Raw genomic sequence first — 19,398 nt, forward strand, 5'->3', positions numbered from 1 at the left:
AATTTTGGGACAGTTTTGTGCCTGGGTTTGTTGAGATCCATAACCCAAGGGTCTTGACCTTCTCTTTTGGCCATTTAAAATTTCGCTCACGGCAAATTTTAAAATCCGACCTTGCGTTTGAGCCTATCCGTAAAGTCTGAGGCCAGATGCCTTACCAAATGTATTCAATAAATAGGCCATTTCCGAGTTCATGTCTGCCTCCTCTTCAAAGCGAGTCTAAGTGCAAAGTTTTTGTTATGGTAATCAGTTCTAGTTTCCATATGAATGAAGACTAATTTACATGAGACAAACTTCGCACTTAGACTCACTTTGAAGAGGAGGCAGACGTGAACTCAGAAAAGGCCTATTAAGAGATTCTGTCATCATCATCTCCTCGTACGTGGGCAAGTCGTCCAAGCACGGCATAGAGGCCAACAAAGCATAAAATTCTTGGGTAGCGGCATTCAGTTCTGCTTCGGTCTCTTGTTTCTTTGTCTCAAGCCGCTCTTTGGCATTCTTCCTTGTAAACTTGGCAGAGCGCACCGCATCGTGGTTTACTTTCTTGTTGCCCTTCTTGTTGGTGCTTTGCTTGGCTGGTCGTTTCTTTTCTGGGCATGAAAAGTTCCCCTACTCCCAAGACGTACTCATCGTTACTGATATCGGAAATCTTGGTGTTATCAAATGTGCTAATAAAGGTCGAATTACCGCCGTGAATGATTTGGAAAGCTCACGTTTCGAGTTTTAGCCCCACGTCAGAGCGAATAGAGGAATTGTTGTTATTATTGGTTTTTATGCAGGTGTGGCGGAGGTTTGCCGTTGGTGGAAATATGGTTACATGAATTTGTGAATAAATTAATGGATGAGAGGCGTTCATTGATTCCGTGAGGATACAGTGTACCTAGTGGTAAGATGAATTTTTGCTCCAAATTCTTGCCGCGGTCTGTGTTCCCGTGGTGTAGGGCTAGGCCGCAAATTGTCTTGTTTTGGTGGGAGTGATTAGAAAGATTAAAGTGGCGCGCAACTGGTTTTGATGCGTTTTTGTCGTTTTTGACGCACCAGGATTGTCTCGCGTATTTATGGTTTGTTGGAAGCACGTGCTGTAAAACTCTGTGGTCTGTCATTGGTTCCACAGAGTGGTGTCATTGGTTTCTCATAGTGGCGTCAAGGCCATTCAAGGTCCCTAAAATTTCATCCACGTGAACTTGATTTGCTATATGAAGAGCGGTCCGACCAAAACCGTCACACCATGTGTTTGGGGGCCTTTGTCGACGTTTGGATGTGCTCTTGGATCGATTGTTGTGCGACAGTTGTCTAAGAGACAAAGAATAAGTATCCCTCAAACCTTCGTGAAAACCTGATCGGAATTGCAGCGATTGTCAATTTATCCTCTACCTCTTCCAAGATGCAGACGACCCCAGCGTGCTTCTCCGAGATCGAGACAGCACCAGCAAAGACAATGGGGAACGACTCCCCTCCACCTTTTACTACCCACCCTACCGATACGATACCGAAGAGAGTCAGGCTCTTAGGTAAAGTCTGTTTGGTCGTTGGACCTGGAAGGGTTTTGCCTGTCGACAGATCTATTTCAAAAACGAAGTGTTATGTGTATTCATCGCGAAGTGGAGTGGTGTGATTGGATCGGACGTCATACGGGTTCCATTCATTACAAACCGTCTGTCCGTTGGCCCTAACCACCCATTATTGCACGACAATAGTCCATGGCCTCTCGTACGATCCGTACCCGGACAAACCGTGTCATGGGGCTCAGGATATTCGGGACGACGTCCTAACGTTGTACAAACGTCACCAGACCCCCGAACGCCCTCTGGTGGCTTTCTAAGGTGGGATGATCTAACGGCGATGGTTTGCCTCGTGGGACATTCATCACGTTTACTTGGAACCCTTGGGCTGCCCGAAATTCGACGACCTCCCTAGGCTGATCTCGGTCGCCTCTTGCGGTAGCCACAAAGATCTCATGGGACATCATTGCCCCCTTGTGGAATGTTACGACTTCGTGCAATGGATGCGAGATAAGACGGGACTGGACCGAGACACCCGTTATGTGAATCGCAAGTGCACTTGCCGGTTCCTAGAGGCCGTGAAACCAACCCCTTTCTGGTTCCTGTTCCCGGATCCTCCCGAACGGACGTAAGACCTGCACGAGGCATCAGGCCACCTCTCACGTTCCCAATTGTAAAAACAAGTCGTTTTCTTCTCTCATTAAATCATATCTTTTTATTAACAACTTGGTGTGTTAACTGTTCCACTTCATCAAATTCAAATTCTTCAAAATCATTGTTCGAGTCCCAGTCCAGCTCCAAGAGCGATGTGTCCAAGTCCCATATATTAATGAGGTATGGATTCCCGCCCTCTTCTTCAAAGAAGTATTCATTGTCCGGGCCTTATCAGTAGATGTCCCTACAGTGGGGACAGGTCCATTTGCCCCTGCTCACCCAACAGGGGAAGAGGCAGCCAACGTGAACGGGTTGGTAAAAGCACCCAAATTCCAGCAAGAGGTCGGGGCGCAATGCACAGCTTAGGACCCCCTCGGGCAACCCCTCCACCACCTTGTTAACGAGTTCCAAATCGACTTCTTGCTGTTCGGTCGTCTCCCCGTTCAACCACGCCTCCACGCCTCCTCCTGGCAGATCAGACAGAGTGGTTCTTCCACAATGTTGGCGTCAGCAAACTGGCCGAGAAAACAGGTAACCCGGGAGCAGCACGTTCCCACTAAAAACATGACGTGACCACGCACCACGTCTGCGTTGAATTCCGCTCGGGCTGTGGCAACAGGTTAGGGTGGTGACACAGGCTTGGCAGCAGCTAGCTCATCGTTCTCCGTGTTGGAAAACTGTTCGGACTGGAGCGGATTGGGGTCGGCAAAAATCTGGGCGTCCGTCAGCCACCAGGTCTTCGATTCTCTCTCGGCTCTCTAAAAGGGCAGCCAGGCCTCCCACAAAGGATCTCACAGCAGCAGACATCTTTCACAAAATGAGCAACAAAAAACCCAGTATTAAACCAAAAACAAAGACATACAATCGTTCCTCTTCCTGCACAGGCTTTGTCAACAGCAGCAGTCATCTCAAAAATTGACTTGACTGGGTTTGACCTCTGTTCCTGGGACGTTCCTTCTTATACTTGCCCCTCGGCCCCGTTTTCAAAATTCTCTGGCGACCCATAACCCCCTCCCACCCCCTCTCCATCCGCCTTCGGTCACATGAACTTTTTTGAGCACACTATACAACGGCAGCGCCCTGTTTCTCTTTATCCAACCATTGTGATGGTCCTCACCAGACAGCAAAAGAGACCACTAGACAAGTTGAAGCGACTGCACAAGGACGCCCTGGCTCACGGAAAGAACAGAGGTGTGCCATTTGTTTGTCCTATCCCTTAACAGAACCAACACGCCTCAAGTTGCTCACGCAGTTACACTGCATATGGAACAGAGCTCACACCAAGGGGCTGCGCTTATATAGCATTTCGAAACCTTCCCAGATGTTCTGTTGAGGGCTGTACAAGCACATGTCCTGTCTGTTCCGGTTCTTTAGTCAATTTTACGGGGAACCTAACTATGGACGTGCCCTCATTACCGGACCGTCCTCAAGCCTTGATTTTTTCTTCCTCTTCTTCTTTCATCAGTCTCAGGAAACCACAAACGATGAACAGTGATTCCGACTCTGAGGGATATGAAAGTGATTGGGATCCGGCCTCGGAATGGTATCGAAGACCTTGGGTGAGACATGAGAATGAGGACGAGTCGGAGAGTTATCGCCATTCCAAACCAAAGTCGACAGTCCAAGTCCGACAGATCAAAGCTGAGGAGAGTGGCATTTCGTGCGCCATCAAATTTTGAGAATCCGAACTTTGTCCTTTCCCTGAAATCTTCGACATTCAAAGACAATTATAACCACGCGTATCCCGGGTGATTCTGGAAGTGAAGGAGAACGAAAGGTACAACGATTGGAAGTACGTGATTTTCATGCTACACCCTGTTGCCGATGAGGGCAAGATCGTTCGCTTCCTTCAGTGAACTCATCCCTTGTTGCAAAGAAGAAGAAGAAGAAGAAGAAGAAGACACTTCTACGTCATGTTGACTTTTATAGGGACGAGGCGCAGCAGGAGGCTACCTCCCACGTTCCCACGTGTACCTAATTTCCTTTTTTGCCATCAATAAACTGTTCGAATTCGTAAAAATAAACATCCTTTGTCTCGTTTTCATTTTCTTCACCGTGAGGGCCTTGTGATGTCATTTCCTCTCGACCAAACCCCGTGCATGACGTCCCTACATCTTTCCTGACACTCCTTGCTTCACCCTCTTTTTCAACATGGTCATCTGCTGAACGGATCTCGGCCGCCTCTCCCACCACAATTTCCAGTATGTCTAGTCATCCTTTTTTTAAATTGAATTTCCCGCCATTTAGGTCCCAAACTAATTTGCATAATAACCGTCAAAATGGGTCTATACGTGAGCAAACCACTACTATTGTATATTTTCCCTTACAGAGATTACTGGAATTTTTATGACCTGGCCATCCTTATCATCTATTTTTGTGTCATACTGCCACTACGAATAGCCACCTGGGGGATGATATTGAATGAGCCAGGGCACCAAAACCGGGCCGTGGATGTTGCTGCTCATTTCTATGGTTTCAACACAATGTTACTAACCAGCAGAGCCTTTGGTTCCCTTCTTGAATCATTTGAAGGAGTCGGCACCATTCAGATCGCCCTGTTTCATGTCATGAGAGACGTGGGTGTTATTGTGGTTCACGTATTCCTCATCACTCTGGAAGTTTCAACCGTATTGACAAAAGTGTTCGTGAATGATAGAAAAGATGAATTAGGCGACAAGACGTAAGTCTTTACTTTACTTTACTTTTACTTTCTTTACTTTTTATGCCTCGATGGAATTTGATTGTCCGGGTGAAAGAGTCCTGAAAAGGACTGTTGGCAGTTAATTGTCATGTCTTTGATACTTTTGACATTTAATTATTTTTGTTTTGCTGTTCTCGTTTTTGTTTTTTCTCCCTAGCTGGATGGTCATATTTAAGGAGCTCATCTTTGCTTTGGTGGAATTATCTCAAGGATTTGAGTTTTTCCAATCGCCTGACCCTTATTCAAACACAATCATTCAATTACTGTTTGTTGCCTATGTAGCAGTGAATCTTATAGTTGTGGTTAACATGTTGGTTGCTTTACTGTCCAACACCTATCGAAGAGTGCAGGTATGAAAAGATTGACTAAAAGCACTTCTTATTTATTGGGACAGCACTCGCCTTCCACCGATATGCAGTCACAGAAGAGATAAACGAACAATTGTCGATCTCTCTCCTATGTTATATATCAACATTATTTGAAAAAAAAAATGTTTAACTGCCCTTTCACTTTTTTTTTTAACGCACTCGTTTTCCATAACTTCAAATGCCATTTTGATAACAACTTTGGCCGATAACTCGTCTCTTGGACAGACAGAGAGGAGAAGAGATCAAATTGTTTTATTTTAACTCTTCGTTTCATTTTACAAACACGAAGAGCAATATCCGCAACAATTTCATATCCTTGAGCTTAACTAATATCACCATAACTTCTGTAGTTGTAGGTCTCGGTGATCCGGAGTGACACCTTGGACATTGCATACAATTGCAAAACCTGTACATGTGTTGTACTTACTAGAACTAGGATCTTGCTAAGACTGGCCAGCTCAGCTAACCGGATTGGCGTATGTAACAGGACCTCCCAAGATACCATCCCTTAGGACAGATTTGTGAAATGGACAAAAAGAAGCGGTTTTCCGACAGAAGTAGTACTAACTCTGATCTGCTTCAATTTCTCCCTAGGATAACTCCCGCGAGGAATGGGCATTTAAAAAGGCTGTTGTAATTCAGACGTACACCAATCATCACCCAATACCTGTCCCTTTTAACACTGTCTCTCTGTTTTTGATGCTGTTCCCTTGTTTTCGGATGAAAAAGGTGGTTGAAATGCCAGTAAATGAAACATATTTGGTGAGTGCGGCTAATCAGCCTACGTACTTAGTGCATTTCCTCTCAATTTACCCGACGGAGTGTTGAGGCATTTTTACTAATTATGTCTTTTTTCTTTGCTAATAATTTGATCTAGTTAGGGCGTTAGGCTTTCTCATGGCAAATCTGACTAGATCCAGTCTTCTTTGATCCCGAAGTCCAATGCAAGAAGTGTTAAGACAACTGATTTTCTCCAACTATTTGAAGTTTTTTAAATTGTAATCCTTTTTTTTTCGGCTCATTGTTGTAGAAGCACATTTTAGAATGTTCAGCAATGTTCTACATCAGCAGGAGTCCATTACCCTCCTGACATCTTTGACTTGCATTATTAGAGAGAGCTAGAATCACGTTTACGATAAAGCGACAAGAGGGATATGGACGGCAGCTCCTTGTCATAGAGAGCATGAAAATTATCTTCTTCTAACTTGTCTCGCACCCATTTGAAAAGTTGCCTGATCTGTGCATGCCATAAATGCGGTGCTCTATCATGCAGCCACCCGCATTTTTCAGGTTTCCAGAGAGACAATTTCTTAAATTGTCCAGATAAGTTCGAGGATCGTTTCACTCTTTCGTCTATAACGCGCAGTTTACACACATGCCTTTATTTCGTTCATCAAGTCCTTCACGGAAACACATGAGCCTAACAAATTGACCTGCTCCCAACTGAGTGGCTTTATAGCTCATCTGGTGGAGCATTGCACCGGCACCACACAGGTCATGGGTTCGAATCCCGTTCAAGCCACTTGGATTTTTCAGGTGTCTGTAAGAGGATTGACCTTTATCACTCGGCGGCCATTTTGGAGTCCGTTGGGAGCTTGGTCTTTGTATCGTCTTTGCACGCCTAGCCTCACACTGAATGAGAGGTTAGACGAGAAAATTCGTTTGTTTGTACATTGAGTGACATGGATCTATGTCATTGCTCTAATTTCCGTCTGACCTATCGAGTTTCTCGTAAAAGAACTTTAAAACGGCGCGATAATAATTTCGATAATAATTTCGATTTCGGAAAATAAACCTTTAGTTCAAGTGAATCTGCTTTGATATTTCGGGGACGTGGTTAAACCATTTCGAAGAGAAATATTCTTAAAATCAAGAGAAATCGTGAAGAAATAAAAGTTACTTTCCTTTCCTTCCAGAAAAAGCGACTGGATGATACAGTAAACTGTCTTCAAGCTAAGTACAGGCTCACATATGGCGATTCTTTTCCTCCTACAGGTTAGTACTTGCCAACAACGCGACATTGCTTCTTAAATTTCAGTATTCATTTTAACCTAGGGTAAAACAAAATGGGAAAACAAGCAAGCTTGTTGGGCACGGCAGAGATCTTGCAAAGGACCCCAGACACTAAGGCTATGGTGTGAAGCTTGATGCTCTAGAAGTCATAATACCACCTGTGCCATCTGAGCGTGTTAGATGACAAATAATAATAATAATAATAATAATAATAATAATAATAATAATAATAATAATAATAATAATAATAATAATAATAATAATAATAATGATAATTACAATATTAATAACCACTACAAATTCCTCGGCAAAATACGAAAATGCGACGCAGCTGGAGGAACAAGTTCGCAACGAAGGAAGCAAAGAATACTTGAAACGAATATCTGTGATATGGACAAGCAACATCTGAATTCCAAGAAAGGTACACGCAACTAAAACCTTCGCGTTACTCCCACTCCAATATCACATGTGGACGAGCGATTGGCCGGTAAACCAGCTTAAGGAGATCGACAGGCGAACTAGAGAAATCATCAGAACAGAAGGCGGAATGCACCATCACGAGTCAACAAAGCTACTCTATCTACCAGAAGAGATCGGTGGCAGCGGCCTGAAAAGCGTTGAAGATATGCACAAGATGACAACTATCAAACTGGCAAACTATCTTTACAACTCTACAGACAATAGAATCAAGCTCGCACTAACACTTGACATTAACAAGATCATGAACGGAAGGAAGTCAATCTTCAAGCAAGCGACTAAATTCGCAACAGAATACAACTTTGAGTGTAATTTCAATGAAGTAGGCACTATAATTACTGCAGGTAGGAAAAAAGAAATCACCGACAAAGCAAGCCCACAAGCAATCAAAGGCATCCTCAAAGCTGCTGTTGACAAAAAACTCACTAACGAACTTGACAACCAAAAATGGCTTGGACAACTGACTACGAAACAGCTCAGATATCTGGACATGTCACCAAATGCAGACACGACCCATAGCACATGGAAAAACATACCGGACAGAAGACAAGAGAGAAACACTGTATCTACTCAAGAAAGCCCAAAAATGGATTCCATCTCAGAACACTGAAATTGTTAAGTTTTTCTTCAAACAAATAAATGCAGAATTTTAAAAACGGACGTTATAACCAAAATTTCTCAAAATTTACCCACGGTGCTCCGCTGGCGCGCTTTGCGCGCCTGAGCTCCGCAATAATAATAATAATAATAATAATAATAATAATAATAATAATAATGATAATGATAATAATAATAATAATAATAATAATAATAATAATAATGATGATGATGATGGTGATGATGATGATAATAATAATAATAATAATAGTAATAATAGTAATAATAATAATAATAATAACAACAACAATAATTTCAGTAATCGACTTACTGACAGCAGAACAAAGAAAAGACCAACAGTTCCAGATATCAAAAACATCAACGAAGCTATTGAAGAGCTAGCTGATGAAGCAGAACGATGTAAACAGCGCACCAGATCCCGCTCAAAATCATCTAGCAAATCGCGTCATTTATTCGGTTTTGATTGCATTCCTAGTGATGAAAGGCTGGAAAAAAATTAAACTACGAAAGTAAACTACGAAAAGCCCTTATGAGAGAGTGAAGGAATTCGAAAGATACAAAACACTAGCAGGTGAAGAACATTTCAATCGCCAAAGCTGAAATAGAAAGAGTAAGAGCTAATCGAAAGCTTACTCGTAAAGGTAAAACGAACAGAGCTAAACTCCTGAAAGGCTGCAAGTCGCTGTCAGTTGCTGATTTAGTTGACTACATGGAGAGGCTTTTGGTGCGAAATGAGGTTAGAAGAAGCAAGAAAGCTCAACCAGAAATTTCACGTAGATCCTGGTAGTGTATATTCCACCATAGGAAAATGTCAAAAAGATAAGCGGATAGTGACAGGCCAATGTATGACAACAAAGCAATGGAAGGGACACAGGACAATGACATTAAGTTCACTAACATTTATGAACTAGTTTTTGGAAAAGCCCTGTGGGAGGAAGAAGGATGCGGAGACACGGAAGCAGACTGGATTGAGGAGATTAGAGAGGCAATAGAGGACGTGGTACCGGAAATACCTATAGGTGGCTCGAAGTTGAATACAAAATAAGTTGCTAAGATCATCAACAGAAAGAACTGGTCCCGACCGTATAGCTAACGTCTGGTGGAAAAAGGCAACCATCCTACATGAAGACATTGCCACTAGTTTCCAAGCTACTTCACAACTTGAGGAATCTCAATGCCTTTTATGGTTCTCGGAAGGCAAGACAACTCTTATTCCCAAGTCTGGTGAGTTCAGAAGCAACAACCAACGCCCTATCACCTGTCTGCACACAATGTATAAGTGATATTATACTTCATGTCTGTTATTCCAGGCTAACCAGCATAATGAGACGTACGGATTGATGCAGCGTGAGCAGCGTGGCGCAAGAGAGAACTGTAGAGGAACCGTTGATAATTTAGTTCTTGACCGGATGGTATGCGAAGATGCACAGAGAGGAAAGAGAAATCTCAGCATGGCATGGATCTATGTTGCTACGGCGTACGACTCTGTTGGTCATCGGTGGTTAGCTGAAATGTTCACTCTACCCAGGTTCCCCAGATGGTTTGGTATGGTGATGGAGAAGCTTGATAACAGCTGGAACGCTCGAATAGTCGCCCAAACGTCCAGAGGAAAGAGACCTTGCCTGCGATACGGTTTAAGAAAGGATAACACAAGGTGATGCAGTTTGTCCGACGCTGTTCACACTATGTATGAACCCATTCGCATGGAAACTACAACCCCTTAGGGGGATATAGATTATCTAAGCACCTAACTGTAGCAGAAGAGAGATGGCAAGGAAAGCTGATTAAGCACAGATGAGACGACGATAAAGTTAAGTTGGACAAGTGCTTTTCATGGCTTCCTGCATGGAGGAATGCCCCAACGCATAACATCGCAGGAGTACAAGAGCTCTACCACTAGCTGCTACCTACCAAGGTATATTACAACAGGAAAACAAGATCACAAGCCACTTAGGAGAATTGTCGCCTATGTGGTCCCTGGAAAACGTTCAACGTTTCCTAGCTGGCTGCAGTGCACTGGCGCAGACAAAGTACTTAGAAAGACATAACAACGCTCTCAAGATTCTATTATTTGAAGTCCTAAGATCCCTACATCTCGTCACTAAAGTTGAACCATGGTACTTACAAGTCAAACCAAAGCCGATGTACGAGAATGAGCGAGCGATTGCCTACTATGATGTCCCCTTGTATGCAGACACGATGCAGGTGAAAGCTAACAGGATCGATATTACCATCATGAACAAAACCAACAAGGATCTTATAGTCCTCGAAATGAGCTGCCCATGGTTGGAAAACAGAGAGGCAAAGTGAGAAGACAGCAAAATACAGACAGCTGCGAATTAGAGCTCACAAACAGATACTCTGAATAGAAGGTCATTCAATACAACATCATTATGGATATCCTCGGTTTCTCAAGTGAGGTGGAGCAGAATATTAAAAGTCTGATAGGAGACAAGAGTGAAACCATTACGCTACAGATGCAGAAGGCCATCTTGACAAGCTCGTTGCATATTGCAAGGACATTTAAGTTGAGTAAGTAGAATTTTTTAATGAACACTCTGAATATTGTTTTTAACAGACATATTTTATTTGCACATTATTTGGTAAATGATATTTTAACACTTTTATATAGTATTGTAACGTTTTTATATGTGATAGCAGATTTATGTCGATGCTACGGTTGGTAACGGCTCCCCGTCCAGCCAAAGCTATCCTCCTTAAGGACGGTGCCTACTAATTAAAGATATTTTTGCCCCGGTGTGTGATTATGCAGGAAATGTAGATCTTAACAAGTGTTATTGAAATCCAAAAAGAAAATTGGGGGTAACCACGCATTTTTCAAAGATAATTCATGAATAATATTTGTAAAAAGCTGTAAAATACAAAGCAATGTATGGCGTTCTTTCTCAAATTGAAACTTGATTATCTCTCAAAAATGCATGGTTACCCCCATTTTCTTTTTGAATACCAAGAGTACTTACTAAGATGTACTTTTTCCGGATAGTTTTAAACCGCGCAAAAATATCCCTGTATTAGTAAGCATCGGCGATAGGAAATCCGAGTATCTGGAGCTGCGCAGAACGTATGCGTAATAACAATAGTAGGCACCGTCCTTAATCTGGGCATCCCATCATTCTGCCAATAATAATAATAATAATCATCATCATCCTCATGTCTTCCTCCACGCTCAAGAGGGTTAACTTATTCTTTCAAATTGTATCTAACAGAACCGTTGGACAAGATGGTAGAAGAGGTGAACGACACCGAAAGTATGGTAAATCAAATCCTCCAAAAAACCTTTACGGGTCAGCATTCAGCTTTTCTGCCCACTGGCCCAAAGGTACAAATAAAGTAGTTCGATGCAGTTCATACACAAAGTGCATCAGGAGAGGGTCTGATTACGTTCGTTCTAAAGAGCGGAGCCAGAGTGCAACGGTTACTCTTAAAAAGTGGCGTATTGTTGTCAACGATCAATCAATAAATACAACTTTATTTATCCACGGTAGTAATTAAAGCTAGAAACTTAGTACGGGGCTGTGCATGAAATAAAAGAAAAGTCAGAAATACAATACTACTATCATTATTAATATTGTAAGGTAACCAATTGTAAAATAACTACGTTTTGTATTTCCAATTATCCTCACTACTGCTTAGACCGTTTCTCGCTAAAATACAATATATATTCACAAATATACTTAAAAGTGCCCATGTGATTTATGGTGGAAGGCGATACGGCTGAAAAATTACACTGTCTAAGTTTTGTAGATTGTCAAGCCTTCTTCGTGAAGGCTTTGATTCCTCTACCACTTGCAAGTGTAGCGGGTTACGATACTGAACCCCCACCTCTTTTGGTACAGTAAAAAGACCTTTGAGCATTGTGGGTAATAAGAAGACCACGAGCTTGTTGTCCGTCACTTTTGTCTGCGAGTTGTTGTTGTTGTTTAAAGGGAAACGCCGCTCATCTGTTCCGGCACCGGGTAACTTTTGGGGGCCTGTGCGGCCGGAGAGGGAAGAAACTTAACGTGTATTAGCAATGAATTTTCGTGGTGGTCGAAGGAACTGAAAGAGGCTAGGGGAAAAAAAAACCTTTGATTTGCACGTAAATCTACAGAACACGCACGATGGAGACCGATGATCTTCAGATGGAGATACGGAGGAGCTATCTATGTCAGTTAGGAAGTAAGGATCTGGAAGAGATTGCTCAAACTGTTGGATGCAGTGATGATGACATGAAGGAGAACTCTAGGAAAAGCTTGTTTCGCTGATCGAAGAAAAGTTAGAAGAGAAGTTGAAGGGAACAAAAGAGGAAAGAGGGGTGGACGGGGGAATACTTGGAGGACTTTCGTTCAAAGATTACGGAGCATTACCCCATCTGCCCTCCATTGCAATAAGTCGACACCAAACCACAGGTCGGGAAGCCTGCCATTGGAAAAGGGTAAGCAAAAATTTCCTGTGAGTAAACCGTTGTTGTTTCTTTTTTCAACCAAGTGATTTCAAAATGCCGTTAAAAATAACTTGTCAAATTGGGGAGCCGGGACAGAAGAACAAACTAAACTTTGTAAGTTTAGTGAGGCAAATTAATGGGGCATTAAAGAAAATATATAAGGAAGCTGAGGTTGTGGATGCTGTAGTAAGAGCGATTAATGAATCCTGGCATGAGATTTAGAAGTTATCTTGAAGGACTTGAGGATTTAACTCTTCCAAAACTGAGGCATATCCTGAGGTCCCACTATCAAGAGAAAAGTGCGACAGAGCTTTATCGACAGCTATCCACATTAGTTCCGGAACCCCAAGAGAGTCCACAAAGTTTTCTAATAAGAGCATTGGGTACGAGACAGAAGTTGCTGTTTGCTTCTCAGGAGGTGGACACTCAGTTACAATACGGCTCTGAGTTGGTTCAGGGAATGTTCTTGCTCGCACTAGATACCGGTCTTCAGGATAAAGCAGCCCGAAATTGGCCGAGGCCTTTCTTACAAGTGCCAGGGGTGCAGGATAAAGATCTAATTCAGCAAATTAATGTTATTGTGTCAGAAGAGATGGAGAGGAAATCAAAGTTAGGAATGTCTTCTTGTCACAAGAGCACCAATATCTATTAAGTGGACGCATCCAAGACAGAAGGAACCGTTCAACAAGGGATGAATAATGGGAAGGTGACTGCAGGGCAGAAAGATAGTCCCAGGAGGGACAAATTCATGGTTGAACTACAAGCGATCCGGTCAGAACTAGCCACGTTGAAGGCGTCAGTAGTGAAGTGGGAGCAGTTGACTCGGACTTCACCGGGTTATACAAAGCAGCAATGGTATCAGCGACCCAAGAGTTGCCCGAGTTCTTAGGGAGAGGGAAGAGGAGAATTGCGTGACTGACCATTTTCATGTTTGAGGTAGCAGGGACCATTGGGCTCGTGGGTGTCGGCAAAAGAGGTCTAGCAGTAAAAACGCGGGTCAGGGAAACAGACGGGTCAGTCAAGGGATAGGAAGTAGCGGCGGTTAGCAGTTAAGATGATGACAGAAGTAGAATGAGAAGAGGAAGGATGAGGATGATGAGGGTTTACATAGAAGAGCTCGATGCAGATGAATTTGGAATTGTCCGGTACAGAAAACATACAACATACATGTAACATAAAGTAAATTTAGCTCCAATTGACTGTACGCAATTTAATAAAATAGTTTTCCAAATGGCTGCCTGGTCTTTTGCGAGTTTCTTACAACAAATTATTTTCTGAGTTTCAATTATGGTTTCCAAATGGGTGGCTTTGAGTCCCCCATTTTCGATGTCATTTATAATAGCGGAACACTTAACTTTATTTTTACCTTTCCAGGTAAAATCAAAACTGAATTCTTTGAAACTTCCTTATCAAAGCATACAAGTAACAAGCTGGCATAATTGTGAGGTCTCGCCATCTCCAAATTCGTAGCTTTTGTTTCATAGAGTTAATTAGTTCCTTAAAGATCAGCTTCTAAATCTGTTTTAACCGTTTATCATATGTAAAGTGCACTCCAAGTATCTTGACCGATTTATAAACACAGATATATTTTCTCGCTTTTCACGTGTCTTCTTTTTTGTTGCATTTTATTGTTACTTGCCTGATTCAATATTTTATTAGATCCCGGAGAATTCTTTTATTTTTAATATCTTTAAATTCGCTTAACCAAATTGGTGCGCTTTCGTTTATCAATGTAACACAATTGACATCATCTAGAAGACTCCCTTTGAATTTCCAAAAGGAAGGGCCATGCCTTTGTTTTGCAATGCTATTTAAGTTTAAAACTATTGCCGAATGATCAGAAGTTATAGAAAGTATAATATGAGACTTTTCAATATCTTCTTGACAACAGTCACTAACCAGCCAGTAATTTTATTTTATGTTGCAATTTTGACATTTAAAAAAATTGCCTATAAGGTTATCAACATACTTTGAAGAATGTTTGAATTGTTTCGCTAAATGTTCAGGGGCAAATTATGATTGCATTCAAACATCTTTCAAACATTATTCTATGGAACAATAAACTAATTTGCATTGATGGAAAATCCTTTTATTTTAAGACGTTGTAAAAAATATCTCACCACTGGATGCTTTTCGACTGACGTCTGTGATCGACGCCCTTCCTTTGGAATGGCGTGAAAAACTCAAAACATCTGTTCCCGGTATTTGCAACGGACCTTTGTTATACAGGATCAGTGTAAACTAATTTTAAACGGTCAGATAGTTCAAATCAAGTCTACTGTGTCTAAGACTAGTAACAGAGAACTTTGAGTAGAGTAATCACTCTGCTGACTGCTCAGTTAAGTTGCAATCAGCAAATTCCCTGGGTGACGTCTTGGATTGGAAAATAAAAATAGCCTGCCTTATCGTCTCACTTCTTATACAAAATTACAAGATTGTCAGTACAAAGTTCTGAATAACTGTCTAACTACAAATGTATTTCTTCACAAGAATGGCGTGTTCTTTTCGTGGAGACGCGGATAAGACCCTTGGGCTTGCCCTTGAGCACATTTTCCCCCCCCCCCCCCCCCCGCACCCCCTTTGTGACAGTCAACATAATACAAACCATATTTATGAGACTAAAACAGAGTAATTTGTGTCACCTGCAATTAACTTAGGGGGTATTTACATGAGACCGGGACGAACTCGGACTGGTTAGAAAGCGATAGCCTTTTGCTATGAGGCGCGAAATGTAAACAAAGACTTCCCTGTTGAATACCAAGCAAATCGGCCCCACGTAAGAGCCGTTGCCTTTTTTTCAGTAAAAAGGACACCCCTGGGATTTGTATTGATGGTATGGTTTTCTCATGGGACAATGAGTTTTCATTTAGAATCGTGACAGGGCTCTTATGAAATTGTTTATATAACTGATATATATTCATGATCCCAAATCCAACCAAAAAAAAGTACTTTAAACCACGTTAAGTAATGTTTACGACCAAATTGCTTTTCGAATGCGTTTGTATCGGACATAAAATGATTTCAATATCGCCTACTTTTGTTTTCAAGCGAGTACCACGGCGCGGTACAATCTTAAATAATTGCCGAGTGTAACGTTTACGTTTGCCGTACCGTAAATGTTATTTTATAGAAGCTCTTTGTGTCAGAAAATACCGAAGTACCTCAAAATCTTTCAAAATGGCGGCGACCAGGAAATCTAAAAGCAAAAATCAGCGATTTTTTTCTAATACAGACACTTTAACTTGATTGCAAACATCATCTCCTTTGGTTTTATAATAAAGTTTTTCTTTAGTAGGAGTGGATGTTCCCTTGAATTCAGTGAAATTCACTTTGCAAACTTCTCGCACTAAGACTCGATTTGAAAACGAGGCAACAATAAATATATCATAAAAAGGTCTGTTAAATTCATTGAATATAAAGATGTGGTTTTTTTGTTAGGCTTGGGACGCCCATCCATCAATTTTCATCAATGGCTGTCTGATTACCTGTAAGTCATATAATCCTCTTTATGCTGACCAAGGATACTTCTCGTGCTATGGTGCCAGATATAACGAAAGGTTTTCCTACAGATTCCCACATTTTGAGGCAAGTTATACACTAGCTTACTGTCTTTAAGTGTGTGGCATGTCGTTTACTTCTTTCTAGTCGGTTGTTCACTTTTGTATGTGGGGAGGGGGAGACATCTCCGTCTGTATCCTATCGCCAATAAACTTTCCGCTCTTCTGCGCCTTTTTTTCACTCACTTTTGCCTTAATTGGAAAAAAGAAGGAAAACTGTCTTTCTTCGACGATATGGAGGCTCATCTATGCAATCCTCTGCAACTGATATAGTAATTTCCAAATCGTGAATGCAGGTAGTCAAATGCAGAAAGGCATAATGGTAACAGTCATCACGGAAATAGGCATAGCGCGAAAAGGCATAATCCAAATAGACATCACGCGAAAAGGCATAACGCAAACCGCGTACCGCGAAAAGGCATCACGCAATTAGGCACCACGCAAATAGACGTCATGCAAATAATCACAACGCGAAATATTCAGCGGTCGCAGGAAGGACCTCGGCATGCGCCAAAATCGAACCAAGAGCCTTCGTATCTTTTTTGATATGATGGGGTTCGAGTGGGCGATGCCATTTTCTTTCATTCAGAATATCTTGGCTGAATATTTGAGGATAATTCTTACTTAACTATTACGCCAGGAAGAAAATGGTTTCGAAAGTGATTATATTTTCTTTCTCGATTCTTTCGACTTGAACAATTAATCGACGTCCTTTCAAGAGTTGAAACTATTTGCCCGCAGAGTGCACAGCTAGTCTCTATTCTTCGAAGAATGACAGAAAAATTCTACCACGAATTCAATCCTACGCGGGTACCTACTGTTTTTTTTTTTTTTTTAAGGCAAAGAGCACTGGCAACGATACTATGACCATATTGTTCTTCCTCCAATGAACTCTGTGATAAATAATACCGACAACTGAAAGAGGAAATGAGGAAGAATCCCAATATTAAAGAAGGGTTTCTTTTTTGAATGGCAAATAGAAGGATGCGATAATCGAGTTTAATAACTGTTTTATCATTCGAACACTGACTTTCTTTTTTATTTTATTTTATTTTTTTGGGAAGCTGCCGTGCAGGAGTCCAGTAAAGGGAGAAATTAATAGATATTTCTTGATTCCCGGCTATTGTCGACTTTCCTCTTCTCATCCTAAAATAAAACTAGAATTGGCCAACGCCCCACTCCAGAAATCTTCTAAAGCCATATTTTCCACCTGAGAGAAAAAAGATAACTCGAAAAGTGATAAAATTGCCACTAGAAATGTGTTGACTCGAACAACGGAGCGTCAATTGCGTGACTGCCCGCACTTCGGAATGTTCATGATAAATTTTCTACATTTCACGGACTCGAATAGCTTCCAAACAGCCCATCCTACTAACTAAGCATAGAAACAATCACTCACCTTGATTTGATCGCGAAAACTTTATGATAAACGGTAAATTCTCGTTCACAAACCATCACAATAACTCTGATTGATATATAATGAATATTCATAGGTTTTCTTTCGTGCAACTTGTGTACGCTTGCTTGAATTCATAAGCATAATAAATATATTTACTGCGCCCTTTCAATAACATGCGGACTCTTAAATTCAAAGGTCAACCGACAAATGCGTTTTTCGCTACCGTCAATCAAATGTTCGGCGGCTCCTCCGAGCTTCCGACTACTGTCGAGTGCGTAATAATCAAATCACATCGTTAAGCCCTGTTCAGTCAACAAAGTCGGAAGCTGGGAGGAGCCGCCGAACATTTAATTGACGGTAGCGAAAAACGCATTTGTCGGTTGACCTTTGAATTTAAGAGTCCGCTTGTTATTGAAAGGCGCAGTAATTAAATTTACTATTTAGGTTCTTGTACAGTACGGCGAGAGCCGTAAGGCTCTGGTAGTTGGTGACAGTTTTATCAATATGGTGAAAACAGAATTTAGAATTGATATTGACGACGAAATCTTGGTTCAGCAATTCGAAGACGAATGGCAGGAGTTCGTGGATGTTGACGGTCTGGAACACGTGGCAGATCGTTCTAAGATTCGGGTGCCCCTGTGGAGAGGAATTTGCACTTTTTCGACCCAGGATGACTTCCCTGGGGCCGGGCATTTGAACAGAAAAACTAATCTGAGTTCCATTCCCCCCCCCCCCCCCTCCCCCCACCAGCTGCTTAACATTGATAGGTGCATTACCGATCTGCCTTTTCACACGAGAGCGTGATTTCAATTTCGCACGAGCAGAATATTATTTGCTGCAAAACACTTATTTGTAGGCAGTTATTTGCAGCTCATGTGGTGGGCTCTCGGAAAATGACATCGAATGATAAATACCTTTATTTCATTCTATTTCAGAGGAACCTGACTTCGCTTCTAAAATTCTAAATTGTAAAATACACAACTTTCGGTTATAGTCTCTCTTTAGTATCTCTAGAAACACTGCGCATTTCGTCTTCTCTTTCAGGTGATGCTTCTCGAAAGTGCAGACAAAGGCCGAGTGTCCATTGGTATCGTTGACAGCTCTTACAATCATGGACTTGCGCCTGGACTTTCAGGATCTGTTGGTTTTAATACTGATTTGAAAATGTTTGATATTGAAAGACAGACACCATCAGGTGGAAAACAAGTTACCGGTAAGAGGAGTTCTGTCGTTTACCACAACGCTGCAAGTTATCCCCATTTAAGGCTTACTAAAGCCTGGTTTCCATATGATCTGTGACGATCGGAAGCTGTCTGCGTCGGCCTTATCGCAAACGATCGTAAGCACAGGAGGCAAATGTTTCCATTTAAATCTGAAGCGATTGCAGATCAGCATACCACTAAGGATCGCACTTACTTCAAGTTTGATTGGACGTACAGGCGAACAATAGTGTGTCACCGATAGGACACTGATCATCTCAGACACACGTTTCCATTAAAAATTGTCTTAGTTGGAAGCGTCGTAATGGTCGGGAAAGTAGAACTAGATTCAACTTTCCCGATCATCCAGACCGTGTACCGCAGATCACCGCAGATGCCGGGTAAAAATGTTTTCATATGTCTTCGACGTGGCGCAAACCTATCGGCGATCGTGTCGCAGACCGATCGC

At 41.8% G+C, this 19,398-nt stretch overlaps 1 protein-coding gene across 1 annotated transcript in view; it reads left to right on the forward strand.

Annotated features, from left to right (window-relative positions):
- The window catches only part of LOC138027543 (short transient receptor potential channel 4-like), a 35,947-nt gene extending 16,918 nt beyond the window's left edge, over nt 1–19,029 (forward strand). Inside the window, exons 7-14 of the mRNA XM_068875089.1 lie at nt 4,483–4,833; nt 5,012–5,204; nt 5,817–5,984; nt 7,139–7,217; nt 11,558–11,670; nt 16,213–16,359; nt 18,175–18,360; nt 18,775–19,029. Coding sequence (XP_068731190.1) covers nt 4,483–4,833; nt 5,012–5,204; nt 5,817–5,984; nt 7,139–7,217; nt 11,558–11,670; nt 16,213–16,359; nt 18,175–18,360; nt 18,775–19,029 — 1,492 coding nt within the window. The remainder of the gene's footprint in view (nt 1–4,482; nt 4,834–5,011; nt 5,205–5,816; nt 5,985–7,138; nt 7,218–11,557; nt 11,671–16,212; nt 16,360–18,174; nt 18,361–18,774) is intronic.
- Nucleotides 19,030–19,398: the final 369 nt, after the last annotated feature.

The sequence above is a fragment of the Montipora capricornis genome, chromosome 12, assembly GCF_036669925.1.
Source record: "Montipora capricornis isolate CH-2021 chromosome 12, ASM3666992v2, whole genome shotgun sequence".
NCBI classification, from domain to species: Eukaryota; Metazoa; Cnidaria; class Anthozoa; order Scleractinia; family Acroporidae; genus Montipora; species Montipora capricornis.